General features: G+C 37.9%; 1 protein-coding gene across 1 annotated transcript in view; it reads left to right on the top strand.

Annotated features, from left to right (window-relative positions):
- The first annotated feature begins 591 nt into the window (after positions 1 to 591).
- Positions 592 to 18,486, top strand: part of NYAP2 (neuronal tyrosine-phosphorylated phosphoinositide-3-kinase adaptor 2) — a 251,110-nt gene continuing 233,215 nt past the window's right edge. The window contains 2 exon segments of the mRNA XM_012802112.2: positions 592 to 848; positions 11,523 to 11,544. Coding sequence (XP_012657566.2) covers positions 592 to 848; positions 11,523 to 11,544 — 279 coding nt within the window.

The raw sequence follows: 18,486 nt of genomic DNA, 5'->3' as shown, positions 1-18,486 counted from the left end.
GAGAAAATTTATTTACAGTCCTCACTTTCTTCACATCAGTCACAGGTAAAAATTAGTACCATCATTTTTATAAGTGAGTGTCAAATGTACCAGTGAAAGTCCTATGCTCTTTGTTTTGTTTTATTTTGATTTGATTTTGGTTTATCAGTAATCCCTTCTGTGGCTCAGGTATTTAAAACTTCATGTAGCAATGGTATAATAGTTATCAATTGCTTGGATTACTAGACAGGTCAGGATTAATGTGGTTGTAGTGGTCTGTGATACCTGAGTTACACTATGAAACCTTCTAGAGAATCATTATGGAAAATACCAGGGGGTCAAAAAGGGATTATTCCCTAGAAAAAATTATATTAAAATTTATCTTTCTTTTATCACTGATATATTTGCATAAATAGTTCAGATTCATAAATTTTAATTTATAAATTTAAGGAAAGAACACAAATTACAAAAGTTCATTCCAAATTATTATATCATTTTATTTGAAATTGAACTAACAAGTCCGGACAGCAATGAGAAATAAAGGAAACTTCAAGCTGATATAAGGGGTACTCAGAGCACCTTGCTTTTATCTGTCCTCTTGATGAAAGTATGATGCATTTTCACTCTGCAGGAAGTGTTCTCTGTTATACGAAATCCTCCAAGATGATGAGTTCTAATCCTGAGGAAGACCCTTTGGACACATTTCTGCAGTATGTGGAGGATATGGGGATGAAAGCATATGATGGCTTGGTGATTCAGAACGCCTCAGACATTGCTCGAGAGAATGATCGCCTGAGAAATGAAACGAACCTGGCCTATTTGAAGGAAAAGAATGAAAAACGCCGAAGACAAGAAGAAGCCATAAAGCGGTAAATATACCTTTTAAGAAAGTTTTCTGGGTTTTGTGCACATGAGGAAATCTGTGCGTGTTGCTCAAGTTGTGGTGGTGGTACCTGCTGGAGAAGCGGCTTGCCCATGTTAGCTGGACTTGGCCATAGGATGGGACAGGGACGCCTCAACAATAACGAAATCCTCAGCTTAGTTAACAAAAGTTATTTACTTGTGTGTTGTGCATGGGGAGGTACAGATGGGATGCATAAAGAATTCAATTTCTTTTAAATAAAAGCTCATGCCCAATAACCTTTTGGTGAAAGCACAGGGAACACACAAACACTGATAGCCAGAGTGTGATGAAAATCCCCACCCATCAAGGCTCTTGTTTATAGTTGTTACCATAACATCGAATTCATTTTCTTCCTAGATTATGACCAAGATTCACTAATAGTTAGACTCAGGTGATCCTCTGAAGGCAGGTGGAATTCTCGGTGTGTGCTCTCTGTGCAGAATTTTATGTCTTTTCAATTTCTTGTTCAGTACCAAGTGCTCAAAGTTGGTTCAAATTAAATTACTTTTATGATGCAAAACCTACCAGCTACAAACTTATGAGCCCCAGAAGGCAGCCTTCTGAATGGAGTTTAAATTTTGTAGGGCACTGACACCAAAAGAAGAATACACATCCTTTGATTTTTGGAAGGAATGTTTGTGTTTTGGGTCTATATGTGTGTGTGTTGATGAAGTTGTATTTGATGAGTCTTGTTTCTTCAATAGACTTCATTTACTAAGTGCAAAATTCCAGAATATAGGAAATCAATTTATATCAATTAGCTGGATAAATGAATAATAATTGTTCAGATATTTGGACAGTTCACTGGTTGATTTTCCATCTCATCTGGTTTAAAACTTTTACTTACTCTTTGTGAACATTATGATATTAAGGACAAGAAAATATTATTTTATGATGAACTACTCTTACATGCAAAAAATGTATGTAAGTTCAGACTACTCCAATAATTCAATAAAAGTAATTTATGAGGGAGAAAGAGAGAAAGACAGACAGAGAGAGAGATTTGGAGGCAAAAAATAAAAAGAAAGAAAGAAAGAAATAGAAGAAAATATTGTAGAAGATTGTTTTGAAAGAGTGTACTCTTTTTCTGTTGTTGTTTTTTGTACCATTAAAATGGAAATGTATCCTCTTACCAGATATAAAAATGGTGTCACTTTGTGTAACTGATAAACATTTTCACAACTGCATATAAACATATGCATATGTTTAGAGTCAATTAATTTATTATTAGGGACTTTGTTACTTTTTAAAATTCTAACGAGTTTTGAATGGTATCCAAGATTCTTTTCTGTAGCACCTAATTGTCCTTTCTTAGAACTTTTTTTCTGTAAAGTTTTTCCGATATGCTTCTATATGTGTGTGAGCCCTTTAGTTTTATGAGTCTGAGGTTTCTAAAATTTAAAATAGAGGATGGCCTACAATTGATTTTCAAAGTACCTTCGGCTCTAAAATCTAAAGTTTCCCAACTTTGTCATTAAAATTCAATAATTAATTATTTTTAATAAGCATACAAATAAAATTATTTCCTGAATCATGCTGTTACATTTAACTAAACACCCAAAGTGTGCTTGTAACAATACCATTGACCACTTTTAGTAGACTTATAGATCTAGACTAGTAGATCCATGGATATTCAGAGGATAAAATGGCTAATGTTTAGGTAGTTCACTGCCAAGTGTTCACGGCTGAATAACCATGGAATTCTGAAGTCCAAAGGGTGTAAGAGGAAGAATTTAGGTCAGCCTGGGACACAGCAAAACTTTGTCATGACCTATGTGAGGGCCAAAAAAACCCACTTACGTGAACTTTGAATTGATTCCTATTAGATTAGTAAAGCAGTATTTTCCATAGTTATGTTACAAAGCAAACAAGTAAAGATAGTTTAGATCACACAGAGAATTGAAAAAAACATCAAATGTTATAGAGACATATACCTCCATGTCTCCCCACCCCCCAGCAGCAGATAAGACGTTATTCTCACCCTGCTTGAGATTAGAGCAAAGAATAAGAGTGTGGTACTCTTCCTGTTATGTTCTAATTGGTGAGAGATAATGTTGGTTTGAACTAGGCTGGCAGCAGTAAACGTGATGTAAAATAATCAGAATTTCCTGATTACTGAGAAATTAATGCATATGAAAGAGAATGTGAGGTGGCTCTCAAATTGGGCCTATATTGTTGCTTCCTCTTTTACTGTGTCTCAGAACTAGAAAAATGATTCCTCTATTTAATGAGATGATGAAGACTAAAAGAAGAGCCAGTTTGGGGTAATTGGTGGGGGAACAGGAGCTCAGCTTTGGTAAGACAAGTTTGTGAAACTTTTTAAATCTCTCAGAGGACATGCTGGAGAGGCAGTTGGATAGAGGATCTGGGATTTATAGTAAATACAAAGTAAGAGAAATAAATATAATCATTGTATTCTATAGCTGTCACAGTTTGGGGCCTCGATGAAGATAACTAGGACTTAAGTTTAGATAGGGATGAGCAAATAATCCAGAAATGTTTCCTGAGGCATCTAAGTGTCCACATGCTAAGACCAGTAAAAGAATCCAGCTAGTGAGAAAGAAGAAGAATCACACAGAAGAATGATGGCTTGAAAAATTGCCAAATGACCAGAGAAGAGAGAGAGTTTTTGCTGGTAGATCAAATGCACTGAAGCTGGAGAATTGACTGTTCCCTTTTCTTGACATTGACGGTGTTAATGAAAACAGTTTCACTGAAGGGCAGAAGACAAACCCAATGCACTTATGTTTATGAGAGAATGGAGGAAAAGGAAGTAAAGCCAGGATGCAGAGAGCTATTCTGAGGACTTTCGTGGTTTAAAAAAAATTCAAAAATATGGAGAGTATTTGGAGGGGCCAGTGGGATCTGTAGCTAAATATTGTTGTTCCTGTGAGAGAAAATTAGCATATTTGGAATACTGACGTGAGTGATCACTGTGGAAAGGGAAGTACGGTGACTTGGGGCAGGGAAAAGATGACTGTGAGAATGTCCTTAAGTGGATAGGACAGCCCATGGAGCACAGACCACTCATCCCTTGTAAGGATGCCACACGGACAAGGGGGGATGATGAATGGATGAGGACCCAGAGCCAGACACAGACACAGATGGGCCCACGCCTGCTTCTCTAAGGCCACTGGCATAAGTTGAAATCAGAAGCCACACAATAGGTAAAAGTTTTGAAAAAAACAGAACTGAGGAAAAAAATCAATAGTAGAATAAGAAACAAAAGAGCAGAATTATTGTTCAGCATTGCTCAACTGCCTTCTTCCTGCTTCTCCAAAAGCTTCAGTGCAGTTAAAACTACAGACTGGAGTGAAGAGCTGGAGCCTGGGGTGTAAGGGAGGATCAGTAGTTGGAAAACAGCCTGCTGGGAGGGAAACCAGGACAGAAGTCCGTCCCTGCCTGCAGGGCTGGACGGGGCGCAGAAGAATGACTTCCATCAGTGGATAATCACAGGTCGAAACCCCGAAGGCAACAGTAAAAATGACCAGGTGCACGTACCCAGTAGTCAGTTGTGGGGTACGTCGCCCATCAGGGTGAGGTCAACCATGTCCCAAACATCATTTTATTACTGTTCCCGCAGTTGTTACCAAGCTAGGATTTGAAAGATGTAGTATGTGTCTTGCTCTTTGTAAGTCTCATTCTTTCCTACTCTTCCTCTCCAAAACATTTCTCTGGAATTCTAATTTAAAGTGTAAATATATTTGGGAGAAGCAAATTACTAACAAAGCCTCCCGAATTGTTGAGAAGTCTCAGGTGTCTTCTATTTCCAAAAGCAGGACCTGTGTACAGCCTGAGGACAGAGATGACTGCTGGATATTTGGGGGGAGGTGGGTGAAGAGAGAAAAGTGAATGAAGCGGAGTTGGTGGAGGTGGGACAGGAGGAGGAGCTGTGGGATTGGCTGTGGGATCTCAGTGGGTGATCCAGTCTGGTTTTTTGATGTAATGTCCAAATCCATTTCATTTTGTTCATAGAATGACAATAATCTTGGAGTTCTCACCACTTAAAAAGAATAATAATCTTTCATTCTCCCTCTCAAAGTACACTTTTGAGTTGCTGCTACTTTCATAATAAGAAAGGTATTTTTAAAATGTTTGAGAAAGTCCATTGCAAGATTCTAGTCACACCAGCAAGTGAGGTTGCAGAAACGGTGGCAGCTGCAGAATACCAATGCCACATCTGAAGTTAACACATATTGTAATATCTTTAACATGCAGTGTTCATCAAGTAGAGAAACGAACTCGATATGGCATTAATAAACATCGTCTAATTAATTAAAATTATTTAACATGTCTGTTCAAAGCCTTCCTAAAAGTATACTATGATTTAATATATAGCATGTAAGTCCTAAAAATCTAAAGAGGAGGCATGTTTGACCTTGAAAAGGCACTGATGATAATTCTCTGTGAAATATGCCAGTTGCAATTTCAGAAATGTGCAGACTGCCAAGGATTGCTTAAAAAATGGAAATAGGATTTCATGTGATTGACCTTCTGGATCACATATGTGCTGAAATGCCTTTTGTTCTGAAGCTGGGAAGCTTAAAACACTGAGCTCTTAGGCAAAGAATATCCTCGTCACTTTCTTGGTGTTCTAAGTCACTTAGGCTTTCTGAGCCCAGTTCCTTGTTTCTGTTAAATTTCTCGTACCTTCACTTCCATTTCTCAAATGGGATTTTGCTTAAAAGACTGGCTGGCTGAAAAATACTAAATAAATAAAAAGTTATGCTGTGTTTTTCTTAACAGCTTCAAGTAACATTTGGTGAGAAAGAAAGACTTACAGGGAACAACTTAATGAACAAGGAGAAATTCTTTCAGCAGCTCCCATCTTTTCTGCTGTTTTAAATCTTAATAGTTTTGTGCAGGCACTGTTAAATGAGATTTACTTTTTATTAAAAAGTCTATAAGAAGACTTGCAAAACCTGTGTCTTTGAACAAGTGAGTCCACCTGAGATGGGCTGCCAAGTCTCTGAGTTAGCTGTGTGAGTGTAAAGACAAAAGCAGACAGGATGGCCAGAGAAATGAACCAGTGTCACGACCCCGGGACTAGCCAATAAGAAGGTAAGTGGCCAGTGGGGAGAGAGTCTGGCCACCACCAACCCATAAGGCAGAAGCTGTGTGTGCCTGTGAACACAGGGACTGCCTGAAGGCTCAGTGTTTGCAGGATGAGTTTAGGCCATCACACAACACTGATGTGAGGACGAGTGAGCAAAAGATTATCTGATATACCAAGAGCATAAAGGTTCCCTTCACAGGGGTGTTGATTTCTGAATTCTGGAAGTAATCTTTGTGCTGTCTCAGTTTGTTATTAGTATTTTTCAAATAACATAGGAAACATCCTTTAAATTAGACACAAGTAAACTAGCTCCCCGTACATATTTTTCTGAGCTTGATTTCAACCATAGGAAGCATTTAGAATTTTCTTTCTGGTAATGAGACAAATGCTGCCTTAGTGAAATTCCCCCAAACATTGTGAGTCTGGAAGACAGCTCTTGACTAAGGCAAAGTGGTTCTGACACAAAGGACTACTTAGGCTGATTAGAAACCTCTCTGTTCCCGGTGGATGCCCTCAAGAGATCTATATGAGGTTATATTTCCTCCTTAAAAGTGACAGTCAGAAATCAAATTAGATTACTTACAGCTCCTTTAAAAAAAAAAGTGCATGCGATTTTTATATTAGAATGTATATATGAAAGCTATTTATACTGGAGGGTTTCAGTGTTTGTGTTACTCAAGGAATCAAGAATCACTAAAGTCCACATTTGGGACCAAGGGGGAGGGGGAAAAACTTGTTTTTTCTTTACTAACACACATTGCTACCGAAAAAGCTAATGGTTATGGTACCAAAGTTTTGAATTGGTTAATATGTTAAATGATTGCTTTACTCAAAGACATAATTCCACAAAGAGCTCTTATTAACAGTTAACAGAAATGTTAACTGTTAACATAAATCCTCTTTAGATAGTTAGAGCTTCTGGAATCATGCTCATGATTTGTGACAGACTTTATGGAAATGGCATTTATTGATGTGCATTTTAGTGAATGATATATCCTCTTTCTGCAGTGTGAATAGTCATTTTTGTCACAAATAGCTAATGTCATTAGATTTGTTTTAATGGGATTCATGCAGCAAAATGAAATACCCTATTTGTATGTCAAAAAGTGTGTTGATGCCCCATTGCACAGGTGCAGTGAAGACAGTTAAATAAATGATGGTTCAATGTCAACTTGAAGAAATACTCAATAGTTCACCTTAGAGTATTTAGAAATACTCCACAGGTAGCACACAGATACTACCCAGCTGGCTCTAGAGCCTATGCTAAGAGCAATGCAGGAGAAAAAACAAAAACCCCAAAGCCCTCAGCTATCCTCCCATTTAGAATTAAACTCAAATCTGCAGCGTGTCAGGATCTTGCTGGAATGAATCAGCTGATCTGATCTGTTGTGAATTTCTGACCTAATTTTGCTGTGGACTTAGTGCTCAGGCAGAGAAAACAAGGTTAATGTGTTGATAAGGGGAGAGATTAAACAGCAGACAGTATCTTAATAACCCTCTCTAATTTTGGCTTCCTCTTGCGTTTGTGATTAATTTGAATCGCTTTTCTATTAATCATTTCAGAGGACCCCAAGCTGCTTTGCTTGCTTTTATGTTAAAATCGTGCTTCTAGATTTTCTTTTTTTCAAAGCTAAACAAGATATTCAAAAACATGGGAGTAGTTTCGGTTATAATACCAAATGCATGGGGAGAATTTTTATTCCTAGGACCATAGAATTAGACAAGAGACATTCTTCGTTGAGGCAGAAACCTAATCGACAAGGCTGATTCTAACTAAATTAACTCACGAAGGGTGTTGTATGTATTTGTTCCAGTGCTGGTGAGGAAAGTTCACATTGAAGGACGTATATCTAAAGATGCCCCTTACACAAGACAAAATGCTGTCTGTCATGCAGGCCTGCTATTTTCATTAAGGGTCACCAACTGTCCTGAGAGAATCAATATCCACTACAGAATTCATACATTTACAATTTACTTTGAATTTATGCTTGTTATGGAGACAGTCCTAGGATTTTCATCCAGTCACCTGCCTGGAAACATTAGACAGAATAGAAATGGCTCTAGTGAGGGGAAGCCTTCCCAGCCTCTTCTCACATACCTTTCCAAAAGCTATTCATCTTTTTGGTTGTTTTGCCTTGAATTATAATACCGAGATTACATTTTAAGAAGCTCAGTGTCTGTTCTATATCTGAAATAGATAGACAGATGTTGTCAAGAGGAGGGGCTATTCAGAGCAGAGCCCCATGTGGGCTCGTCGGTCAGCGTAGGAATTAAGCTGCTCTAACACAGAGGACATCGCAGCGAACAGGGAACCTTCCAGACATCCAACCCTATGGCACATTGAATGATCAAAAGGAAACTCATTGGAAAATTGAAGGTAATCTTTCTTTTAAAAGTAATTTTAAGTGTGTAGAAGTGGTTTTATAGATTTCCTGGTAGTAGTTTTTGTCTCAGGCCATTTCATATGCTCTTCAAGTGATTGGAGGATACTCTCAATCTTGAACTAAAGCTAGCCTTGGCAAAATGTTCCAAAAAAGAAGTAAGAAAAAGGAATTAATAAGGAGCAAGGATATGAGTCAGGGGACTTTTTTTTTTAAACTACTGAAAATGCAGTATTTTCCAGAGAACGTGTCTAATGTAACAAATGAAACTGCTGGGAAGAGCCCGACCATGCTAATAAAATTGCTCTAACTCTTCTTACTGGGAAGTAGCCTAAAGAAAATGTCTTCGTCATAAATTTATGGGTTGCCTTGATATTAATTTTAATTATGAATGATAGAAGGAAAATCAACATCCCCTAAAATGAATCTCTGCTTGAAACACATACCTCGAATTAAAATTTATTCCCAACAATGCTTATATTGAGAAACACACAACAAAATAGCCATGTTCACACTGGAATATGAATATAATTAACTTGCTAGGAAGCAGAGAAGAAAAAAATCAATTTTTTTTTTTTTTTGGAAAGAAAAGCACTTTCAATACGATGTGCAGTTAGGACATTTAAAAAAACAAAAAGGCCAATATTTAAAATCTATTATTTTAATTAGCAAATTGCATTTCAGTGTCTGGTTTGAGGCTAAGTCTATCACTCAGCATATCCTCATGTTCGTATAAGAAATGAAGTGGTTCAGCAGTGAATGAGGAAGCGCCTTACCAAGGAGACTTCTCCGTCTTCGACCAGGTGGATGTTTATCTGCGTTGCATAGCCATTTCATGACCCTGTGAAGTTTTTCAGTAACACTTCTGGGACATCTATTCTATGTCAGGCATTGCTCTAGGTGGGAGGATGCCGTGAACAAGATAGTCAAAAATGGTGACCCTCGTGGGATTTGCTATCTGGTGGGGCAGGGGAGGGCAGAGGCAGACAAAAAGGAAACAAGTAAACCAAGTAAATATAGAGCAAGTTCAAATGTGATGAGTTCTGTGAAAGCCAGGGAAATGGGGGCTGGGCATGTGGGAGTGGAGCTTAAAGTAGGTTGCTCAGGGAAAGGCTCCCTGAGGATGTCACATTGGAATAACAACACAAGTCCAGGAGAGAAGGAGCCCTGCATATCTCTGGGGTAACATATTTCCAGGCAGAGGGCTCACCAAGAGAGGAGGTTGTGGGGAGAGCATCCCTGGCACGTTAGAGTAACCATACTGTCCTCAGCGTGGCTTGGGCAGAGCAGAACACGAGGTGGAGGTGATTAGAAGATCAGGTCAGAGGCAATGTGCCCAGTCTCGTTAGGATGTACAGGTTATTGTCAGGATCTTGACTTTAACTCATGGTGAAATTAGGATGCAGCAAAGATGGAGGCAGGGATACCAGTTGGCAGGCTGCAAAAACAACTGAGAGAAGGAAAGACAGAGTCTAGAACAAGAGCAGCCGCACTGGAGGAGGTGAGATGTGCTAGAATCTGAGACACATTTTGAAGGTAGAGTTGACAGAATTTGGCAATAGATTCGATGCTGGGTGTCAGAGCAAGATAAAAGGATGACATTTCCATTAACTGGGAAGAAGAAGATCACAGAAGAAGTAGGTTTGGTGATAAAGTTTTGGGACATATTATGCTTTAAATGTCTATTAGTCTTCCCATGATTTGTTAGAATTTCATGTTACAGATCTGATCATTTATAGGTAAAAAGTTGAAAAATTCTGTAGAAATTTGAAATGTTTGTCTACAACTCTGAAAGTGTTACATAGATGTAAATTTGAAGAAGGAATTTTTTATTATGATAACAACAATGCACGTGAGATCGACCGTCTTAAATGTTTGCATGCACAGTAGGCACAGTGCTGCACAGAAGATCTCCAGAATTTATTCAGCTTGCATAATTGAAACGTTATACCCACTGAGTAGCAAATGGAGGGCAAGCATCTAGATTAACCAGAGCAAATGGACAATTGCCCGGAGGCCTCTGGCTTTGTGCAGTGAGTGGAGTCAGCGATCTTGCTTCTAGCAGCTGTATGATCCCCACACTCAGCTGCTTTCCAGTGCAGGGCACAGATGAAAGTCCTAAATCCTGCAATCCAAGAAGCAAAATAAAAGGGAGGTGTGGCCCTACAGAAGGACTCTTGACATTTTCAGAGAGGGAAAATGCTCTGATATTGGGCAGATTCAATTATTATCAGCGTCTTAATGTTCACTTAAGGCATTTCTGTAATGATGGAGACATAGGTAATTTAGTTTGTTGACGGATGCCCATTGGACCCTTTTTATGTTCCTGGGCATGTCAATAAATCTGTAGATTATTACTCCCTTGTAAGAATGGGCTTTAGAGCAAGACTGTTGGTGAAGTGGAGCATAGGTGGTGGGAAAATCCTTCTGCCTAGATACAACATCTCTGCATTAATATGACACCTGGTACCACGTCCAAAAAGGTTCTACTTCCATTTTGGGTAGAAATCAACACAGAGAAAGAAAGGGTGGTTTGCTTTGAGCATTTGTAAATGACACAGGTACCCAGCCTCCTACTGTGAATTTTTTTTATTTTATCATTTTGTTTTATCTTATCAATGTACACATATTTTTGTTCTTTCTCCTAAAATAGCTAAAATTACATGAGCAGAATTTTGGCATATGAATAGATCCCAAAGAATGCAATAATTGGTAGTTTTAGTCTTAATTATTAAACTGGCTTCCAAGAGCAGAGAAACTGTCTCTTGTGCATAGTAGGTTATTAAACATTTGTCAAATCAGATTGTATTGAACCCATTTGGTGCACTAAGATGGCTTCTCCCAGGGAATAGTAAATAACCTGGCATAGCACGTGATATTTTACATGTAATCCACTAATGAACTGCCAGAGATTTCCAGAAAATTACCCTAAAAATTTTCCCTCTTGGCACATGAGCTGCTATATTCTTACTATTTTAATAGAAATGTATCCTTTTGGTGAAATTGCTATGCATTTAGGCTAAAGCTGAAGACAGAAATAAAGAATCAGGAAGGTAAAATGACTAGCTTATATCTACAAGAGCTAACATCTAAAATGATTTCTAAAAATGCTTTGTAGTTCAATTTCTTTCCTAAAGCAATGTGTTTTCAACATCACAGTGTAAATGTTACTAAAAGGTTTCAGTTTTGTATTGGTTTGAAGATGCTGGGGAGAGCTGGTCAGGGTAGCCTGCACAGGATGCTGGGGAGACCTGGCCAGGGTAGCCTGCACAGGCTTCCCTTTGCATGGAAAAGAGGTTTTTTTCTTTTTTCACATAAATTAGATACAGCAATTATAACTCAGACATCCCAGGTCTTTTACAAAGTTGAACCTGAATTGTGTGGAGAAACTTAAGCCTTTAGGAATTTTTCGAGAGGGATTTTAATTTCCTTGGATGCTTGGCAAATCACCACATATGATTGTAAAAGCTGTTAGGATGCCTGTTGTAATATACAATTGAAATAGTATCTGTTTGGGAATTAAGGGATGAAACAGGATTGAATATCACTCGTCAAGCAAATTGTTTTCTAGGTCATTTTTAAAACAACAATATTCTTTCAGGGGCTGGTATGCTATTTTTTTAGGGGAGAGATGACATTTAGGGGTTTTTGAAAACTAAACAGAAATGGAGAAATGTAAAAGAAAGATAGTGGGGGAGCATCTATGGCAGTCAGAACATGGGGACTCTTCTTTCAGAAGAAAGAGGGCAACTTCCTTTTTTATACTCCTCCCATACCAGGTTTGAAATTATACAGTAGGGAATATTTGTTCAGAGTCAAACCAGAATCCAAAATAGTTCATCCTTATGTTGCCTTTAAAGTATTGTAGGAAAAAAACCCTGCATAATTAATATAAGTTAGTTATTCTGTCTTGCCTAGTGGGATATGTAGTTTATAATTTTCTCCTAAATTTTTATGGGGCCCTGTTTGAGGACACCCAGCCTCAGCAACTCCCAACTCTCAGTAGATAATAAAAATAGAGAGATAAAAATTTCTTCCTTTAGAAAGAATGCCAATGGTGCCTTATAACCCATTAGGACACATACACACATACACAAATGCATTTATCTCCAGAAATTCATTCTTTCAAATGTCAAATATTAGTCTCGATTTATTTCTTTTTCTTCTTTTCTATGTAATTTTACTTTTATTTCTTTTAAATCACTTTTTAGGATATCAATTCCTTTTCTGGGTTTCTGCCTTTTGTAGTACATTTCGATTTCAATTTTTTAAATTGTGTTTTTTATTTTCTGTTCAGTTTACCGATTATTATTTTTAAAGTCTGGGTATTTCCAATAAAGGTAGAAGGAAGAAACACACTCTCACAACATTGTACACGGTCAAAGATTAAATGGATAAAGAGAGGTGGGGGGGCAAGGAGAGAAAATGACGGTCCAGTAAAAGGCTTTTTAGCAAATCATACTGAATCTCATTAATAAAGAATACATCCACTAACGCTATACAATCAATCTCCCACGTGCATTAGTGATGTCTAGTCCAATTCAGGTAGATAAATTGTTCTCTAAGCGTCCGTTGGCTGTCACTCAAATCACAATACCGATAATACATGTCGTGCTGAAATGTCTCCTGATTCATGATGAAAGTTTGCAGAGGGTTAAACTGGACTGAACAGGGAAGGGAGAAGAATGATGTCTTTCTGAATGAAGACCACCACCAACTGCCAAAAAAAAGTGGACTGTTACCTGGGGAGATAAGCAATGGACAAGGATGCTGTGTACCAATCTGTTATGAAAAAAAAAAAAAGAAAGAAAGAAAGAAAAACTAGCAGGGAATAAACCAACTACACACCAGGACAAAAGGGCCAGCTAAAAAGAAAATAGGAAAAACAGAGTCAATAGAGAACTTGCAAAGATGGATGAGAACAGTACTCTTGTGTAGAGCTATCCATCAAGGGGAGAATCGTAGGCCTGAGACAAAGAGTATCAAGGGGAAGAGGAAACCATCAAACTAAATATTTCCAGGAATATTTTTTAATTACCGCATCTTAGCCTGGTTTCTGACAAGGAACAAACAATTCCATTTACTGGTGGGCACCATGAGTATTATCTTTCCCAAAGGCTGGCTATCAGAAGCTGTTATGGTCAGAAACTGGTAATTTTTTTAAAGGCACAATGTGATGCTCCTTTGTGAGATTCTGGTTGCAGTTGCACCCCAAGATTTTTCTAAAGAAGTCGGTTTCACACACGACCGGAAAATAAAGCACCTGCTTCTGAGCCGATAGTTGAAGTATTCTAGCCCTTCTTACAAGATTAGACGTCTCCCAGGAGATAGGGTGGATGTAAGCGAGCATTTTGAAATGAGGTGAAAACACTAAGCCTGTGTGGTTAGATGATTGCATTAAAGTAGAGGAATGAAAGATTAGGATGGTATTGGGTTTTAGGGAGGAATGGGGCCTGTGGATTTGTCATTAATGCAGTGACCCTATCTATCCAACTCGTTCCATTTCAATGTGACTTAGAATTCTGAAAAGAAGTCGGCTTAAAGGTGTCAACACGGCCCCCTGTATAAGCTGCCTTCAGCAAAGGACTTCTATCTTTAATTCAACACAATTGGCCATCTTGGTTTTGAGACAGTCTGTGATTTAGTTAACATGAAAACAGAATGACCTCTGTCACCCCAGAGTTGAATGAGGAGTTCAGCTCAGACTGGACGGTGTGTGTGAACAATTGTAGGAATGATAACCTGGGAGCAAAATGAAGTGACCCCAGTGAACACACGCAAGAGTCATCAAATCCCTCGGTCCGCCGCCTGCTCTTCCCTTAGACAAGTGTACGCGTTTTTATTTTTTAATGATGTGCTTTAATAATGTATACATGTTACGTGACTTCAGTCACGCAGATGAAACGGTTTTTTAATGAAAGGCTTATAATGATCAACCTGATAGAGCGCAGCAAAACTACCTCTGTGCGCCAACCAGCAGCTCTCATTAGTTGCTGATAAGAAACAACATGATGCTGGCAGGCAGGAAACAGTATGGAATAGATGCATTCACTAATTCTGACCTTGTGAGCCGTCGATTTAGTTAATAAAAACCTCATACTTTCACTACATGAACCACAGAGCTATTACTGAGGATGGAAATGTATGATCTTCTTATAAAAAATTTTTCTCAGGTGAAGATTGGGATGCAATTTATTCCTGATGTGAATAAAACAGTCACTAAGATACTTGATGCATGTAATTATTAGGTGTTTGAAATTGGGCCTGAATATCTCAAAATCAACATTTTATTTTGCTGTGCATTGTATTTATGTCTGAACTTTGGAGAAAAAGAGAGTCTCCCTCACCTCTTTCAAATTCATTAAGAGAGATGGGAAAAACAATGAACTAAGAATAATGTTATTTTGCATTAAAAATGATAGCAGGACAATGGATTAATTAAAATTAACATTTCAATCAAATTATTTTTCTTTTCAGATGTAAAAACTTCAAATTAATCCACCAGGTCATTTGCACACCTCCTCTAAATGATCTCCAGCTTGAATTTGTATAATTCAGGCTCTAATTATCATTTCTGGGCAAAGCATACAACCACATAGATAATACAGCATACCACTTTTGTACCATAAGAAGAATCCACCATTTATGTAGATTATAAATTAGCATAGATGTTTTTTAAATTTTTCACCATTGACTTCTGAGACCAGGAGTTCCAGAGTTGTGTGCCCTATTATTATTTTGCCAAGTCCTTACATTTAAATATATGCACTGTAAATTAATTAATGCATTGTCAGCCAATGAACTTACTTATATTTGTCTAAACTACAATTAAATCAACTTGAATGCTTTAGAATCCCCTCAGATTATAATTTCCTCTTTTTCATTTACTTCAGTCATCTTTATCCTGTTACCTTCTGCTACTATTACTGACTTAGCTCCCCAAAACCAAAGCATGAATTGGGAAAATTTGATATATATATAGTAAAGAGAAAAGTAAAAATGAAGAATGGAGGTCAGCAATGTTTAACCCCATCCCTAACAAGCCAGACTCAGTTCCCTTCTTCTCTAGTCTCTGAACTTAACGCATTTTCCTAATATTTGTTGGGAGAAATCATTCAAGAAATCTTTGCAGTTTCACGAAGTTAAAAAAAAAAATTGAGTCTATTTCCATCCTACTAAAAGTAGCATGTCTAAACTGGCATTTAATCATTGCTTTTCTAGAAGTCAAACTTTTGGCAACCTCAACTGTAGAAATCATTTAATCAGACAGTTTTCATAGAAAGTAGACAGATACATGTAAGAGGTTTAGCAAATTAGTGTCTACAGAGTGGCCATGTCCTCTCCCACCGCTGAGGCAATGAGGCGTGTCTCTACCATAGCTACGAGATAAGGAATCGGGCAGCTCAAGATACAGGCACCTGTCAGCCTGGTTTGTTTCAAACTAGTCAACTTGGTGTATCAAAATTTTCATTGTTATTTTAGTCCTGGGAGTTAAAGAGAGAGAAAGAGACTCTGTGTGTGTGTGTGTGTGTGTGTGTTTGATTCACTGATGTTTGATGGATTATTCACAGAGCATTTCTCACCAGGAATTTATCCAACAAGTAAGAGCACTTTGGTTATTAAATTGAGGTCTCATGTTAGAGGCCATTAAGCAAATTATTTAGTGCATTCTGCTTTAGAAGGCAAGGGCACCAGTACAGTATATTATAACTGGCTAATTTTGTGCTGCAATTAAATTCTTGACACACACTTGGAACAGGAAACTTAATGTGAAGGGGAAAATTAAAAAGGGCTTTCACTGTCAAGTTTCTGTTTGGAAGTAGAATTTTCTAAGTGGTCCATATAATACATTCAGAAATACACATTTTGCACCATATAGAAGGATGAAAATTACCTGTTGTGTAGAGAATATTAAAAGTGTTTTTACATTCAACTCAGAATTTTATACAACTAATAGTTTTATTATAATAGATTTTTAGCAGACGTTTTATTTTATTTTATTTTATTTTAGACAGAGTCTCAGTCTTTTGCCTTGGGTAGAGTGCCGTGGCATCATAACTCACAGCAACCTCAAACTCTTGAGCTTAAGCAATCCTATTGCCTCAGCCTCTGGAGTACTTGGGACTACAGATGTGTGCTATTACCCTGGACATAGTGTTTCTACTTTTAGTACAGAGGGGGTCTTGCCTTTCCTCAGGCTGTTTTCAAACTCCTGTGCTGGAAAAATCCATCCTCTTTGACCTTCTAGAGGGCTAGGATTATAGGCATAAGCCATCATGCCTGGCCTAGCAGACATTTTAATAATGATAATTTCAAAGGAAAATCTTATTTAGAAAATAGTAGAAGTGTACCAATTTAATATATATGTTATGTAAATGTCTTATTTTCAGTTTAATGATTGGATCATGAGAAAGTGGAATTATTGTGAGTCTGTGTGTGTGTTTATGAATTAAAGAGAGAGAGAACATTGCAATGAATCCTCAAGTTTAAATGCCTTACAATGGGAAACATCCAAGGAAAAAGAGGCAGTTTGTCAGAAATAAATTCTTAAAAATAGAAAGCAAAGAAAGCATAATGTCCTCTGAGAAATTAGTTACATGCCATGCTTACCTCTTAATTTCTTTTTTTTTTTTTTTGAAGTACAGAAATCTACATATTTAGCATTTTCCTCTCAACCTGTGGTATGTGCAGCCATGCCATCTACCTAGTCAGAATTCTTTTCAAGCCAAATTTTTCCCTAATTTTTTTTTTCTGTTTTCTGTGTGTGATTATTGTCAAATCATATTCTCTGGGATGAAGTTTTTTCAAGATAAAGTAATGATGATAATAGTCATACCAACTGGTTAGGATACTATAAGAAATAAATGACATCAAACACATAAAAGGCTTAAAACAGGACTCACAGTAACTGCTAAGTTGGCCTTTCTTTCTCTCTCCTCCCTCCCTCCCTCCCTCCCTCCCTCCCTCTTCCTCGCGCTCTCTCTCTCTCTTTCTCAGGTTAATGTGAGGATATAAACAACCAGGGCACAATATTTGAATTTATTAGGTATAGTACCTATTGTAGTTATGTCCTACACCCAAACAGCCTGCCACACCCCCTTACAATGTGCCCACTCAGTGAGAGCACTTCAATTCCCCCCACTTTTGCACCCCTCCCCCCAACTTGAATTGAAATGAGTTTGTCTCCTATGTGGACAGGAATCAGATCATCTACTGGCTTCATATTAGCATTGGGTACGTTGAGTACATTGGATATTTGCTTTTCTATTCTGGTGATGCTTTATTGAGAAGAATGAGTTTAACTCCATCTGGGTTAATACAAAAGCTGTGACGTCACCTTCCTCTTTATGGCTGAATGGTATTCCATGGTATAAATATTCTACAATTTGTTAATCCATTCCTGGGTTAATGGGCATTTAAAACAGGACCCTGTCCAAGTAGTACCTCTCTGAAACCTTCTTTGGTGTTCACCGCCATTATTACTTGTTATCTTTTATTTGTTTTTGTAGCACTCTTCACCTAATTCTATTTTAAGTTAGAATGCATCTTCTGTAATGATTTCCTCTCCACACGTAAAATTAAAACAGAATCAACTAATGGCCAGACCCTGGCGCAGAACCGCATTTCAACCAATTAAAGTCTAATGACCTGGAACATCTGTAAAGTGATTCAGATCTTTGCTGGAGTGTCTCAGAGAACAGTCTTGGGAGCATTTCACTCAGAAAATCCAACCCAATGACTCTTCTTCTCCCCACTCCGTTCTCACTGGTCCTCACACCAGCCACCACAGGCTTTCCTCTCTCTGCTCCCCTCCTTGGTTAAGCATTTGTTGTTGATAACAAGGTAACCTTTCTGGATTCTGATGGGGATGGAGGAGGTTGACTTTTCCTCTTTCCTCCTTGCTGACACAACCAGATAGCACTCTTCTTCCTTAGGTAATGAAGCATAAGTGAATTTTACAGTCAGGTATAATTTAAAATCTTCATTTTTTTGTCCCATTGTTGATTGTTCCCCTCTCATCACTGCTAGATTGGGAGTAACTTCTCAGCTTGGGACTCAAGGGAAACCTGGAAAGATGACTTGAAACTTGGGTTCAGAACATCATTTGGCAGTTCTTCTCTTGAAGAAGTTCCTCTCCCAGTGTTTCTTTTCCTACTCAAATACGC

This window comes from Otolemur garnettii, unplaced genomic scaffold (genome assembly GCF_000181295.1).
Source record: "Otolemur garnettii isolate 467f Iridium unplaced genomic scaffold, OtoGar3 scaffold00013, whole genome shotgun sequence".
Taxonomy (NCBI): Eukaryota; Metazoa; Chordata; class Mammalia; order Primates; family Galagidae; genus Otolemur; species Otolemur garnettii.
The sequence above is the reverse complement of the archived record's forward strand: the minus strand, read 5'-3'. Positions and strand labels throughout refer to the sequence as shown.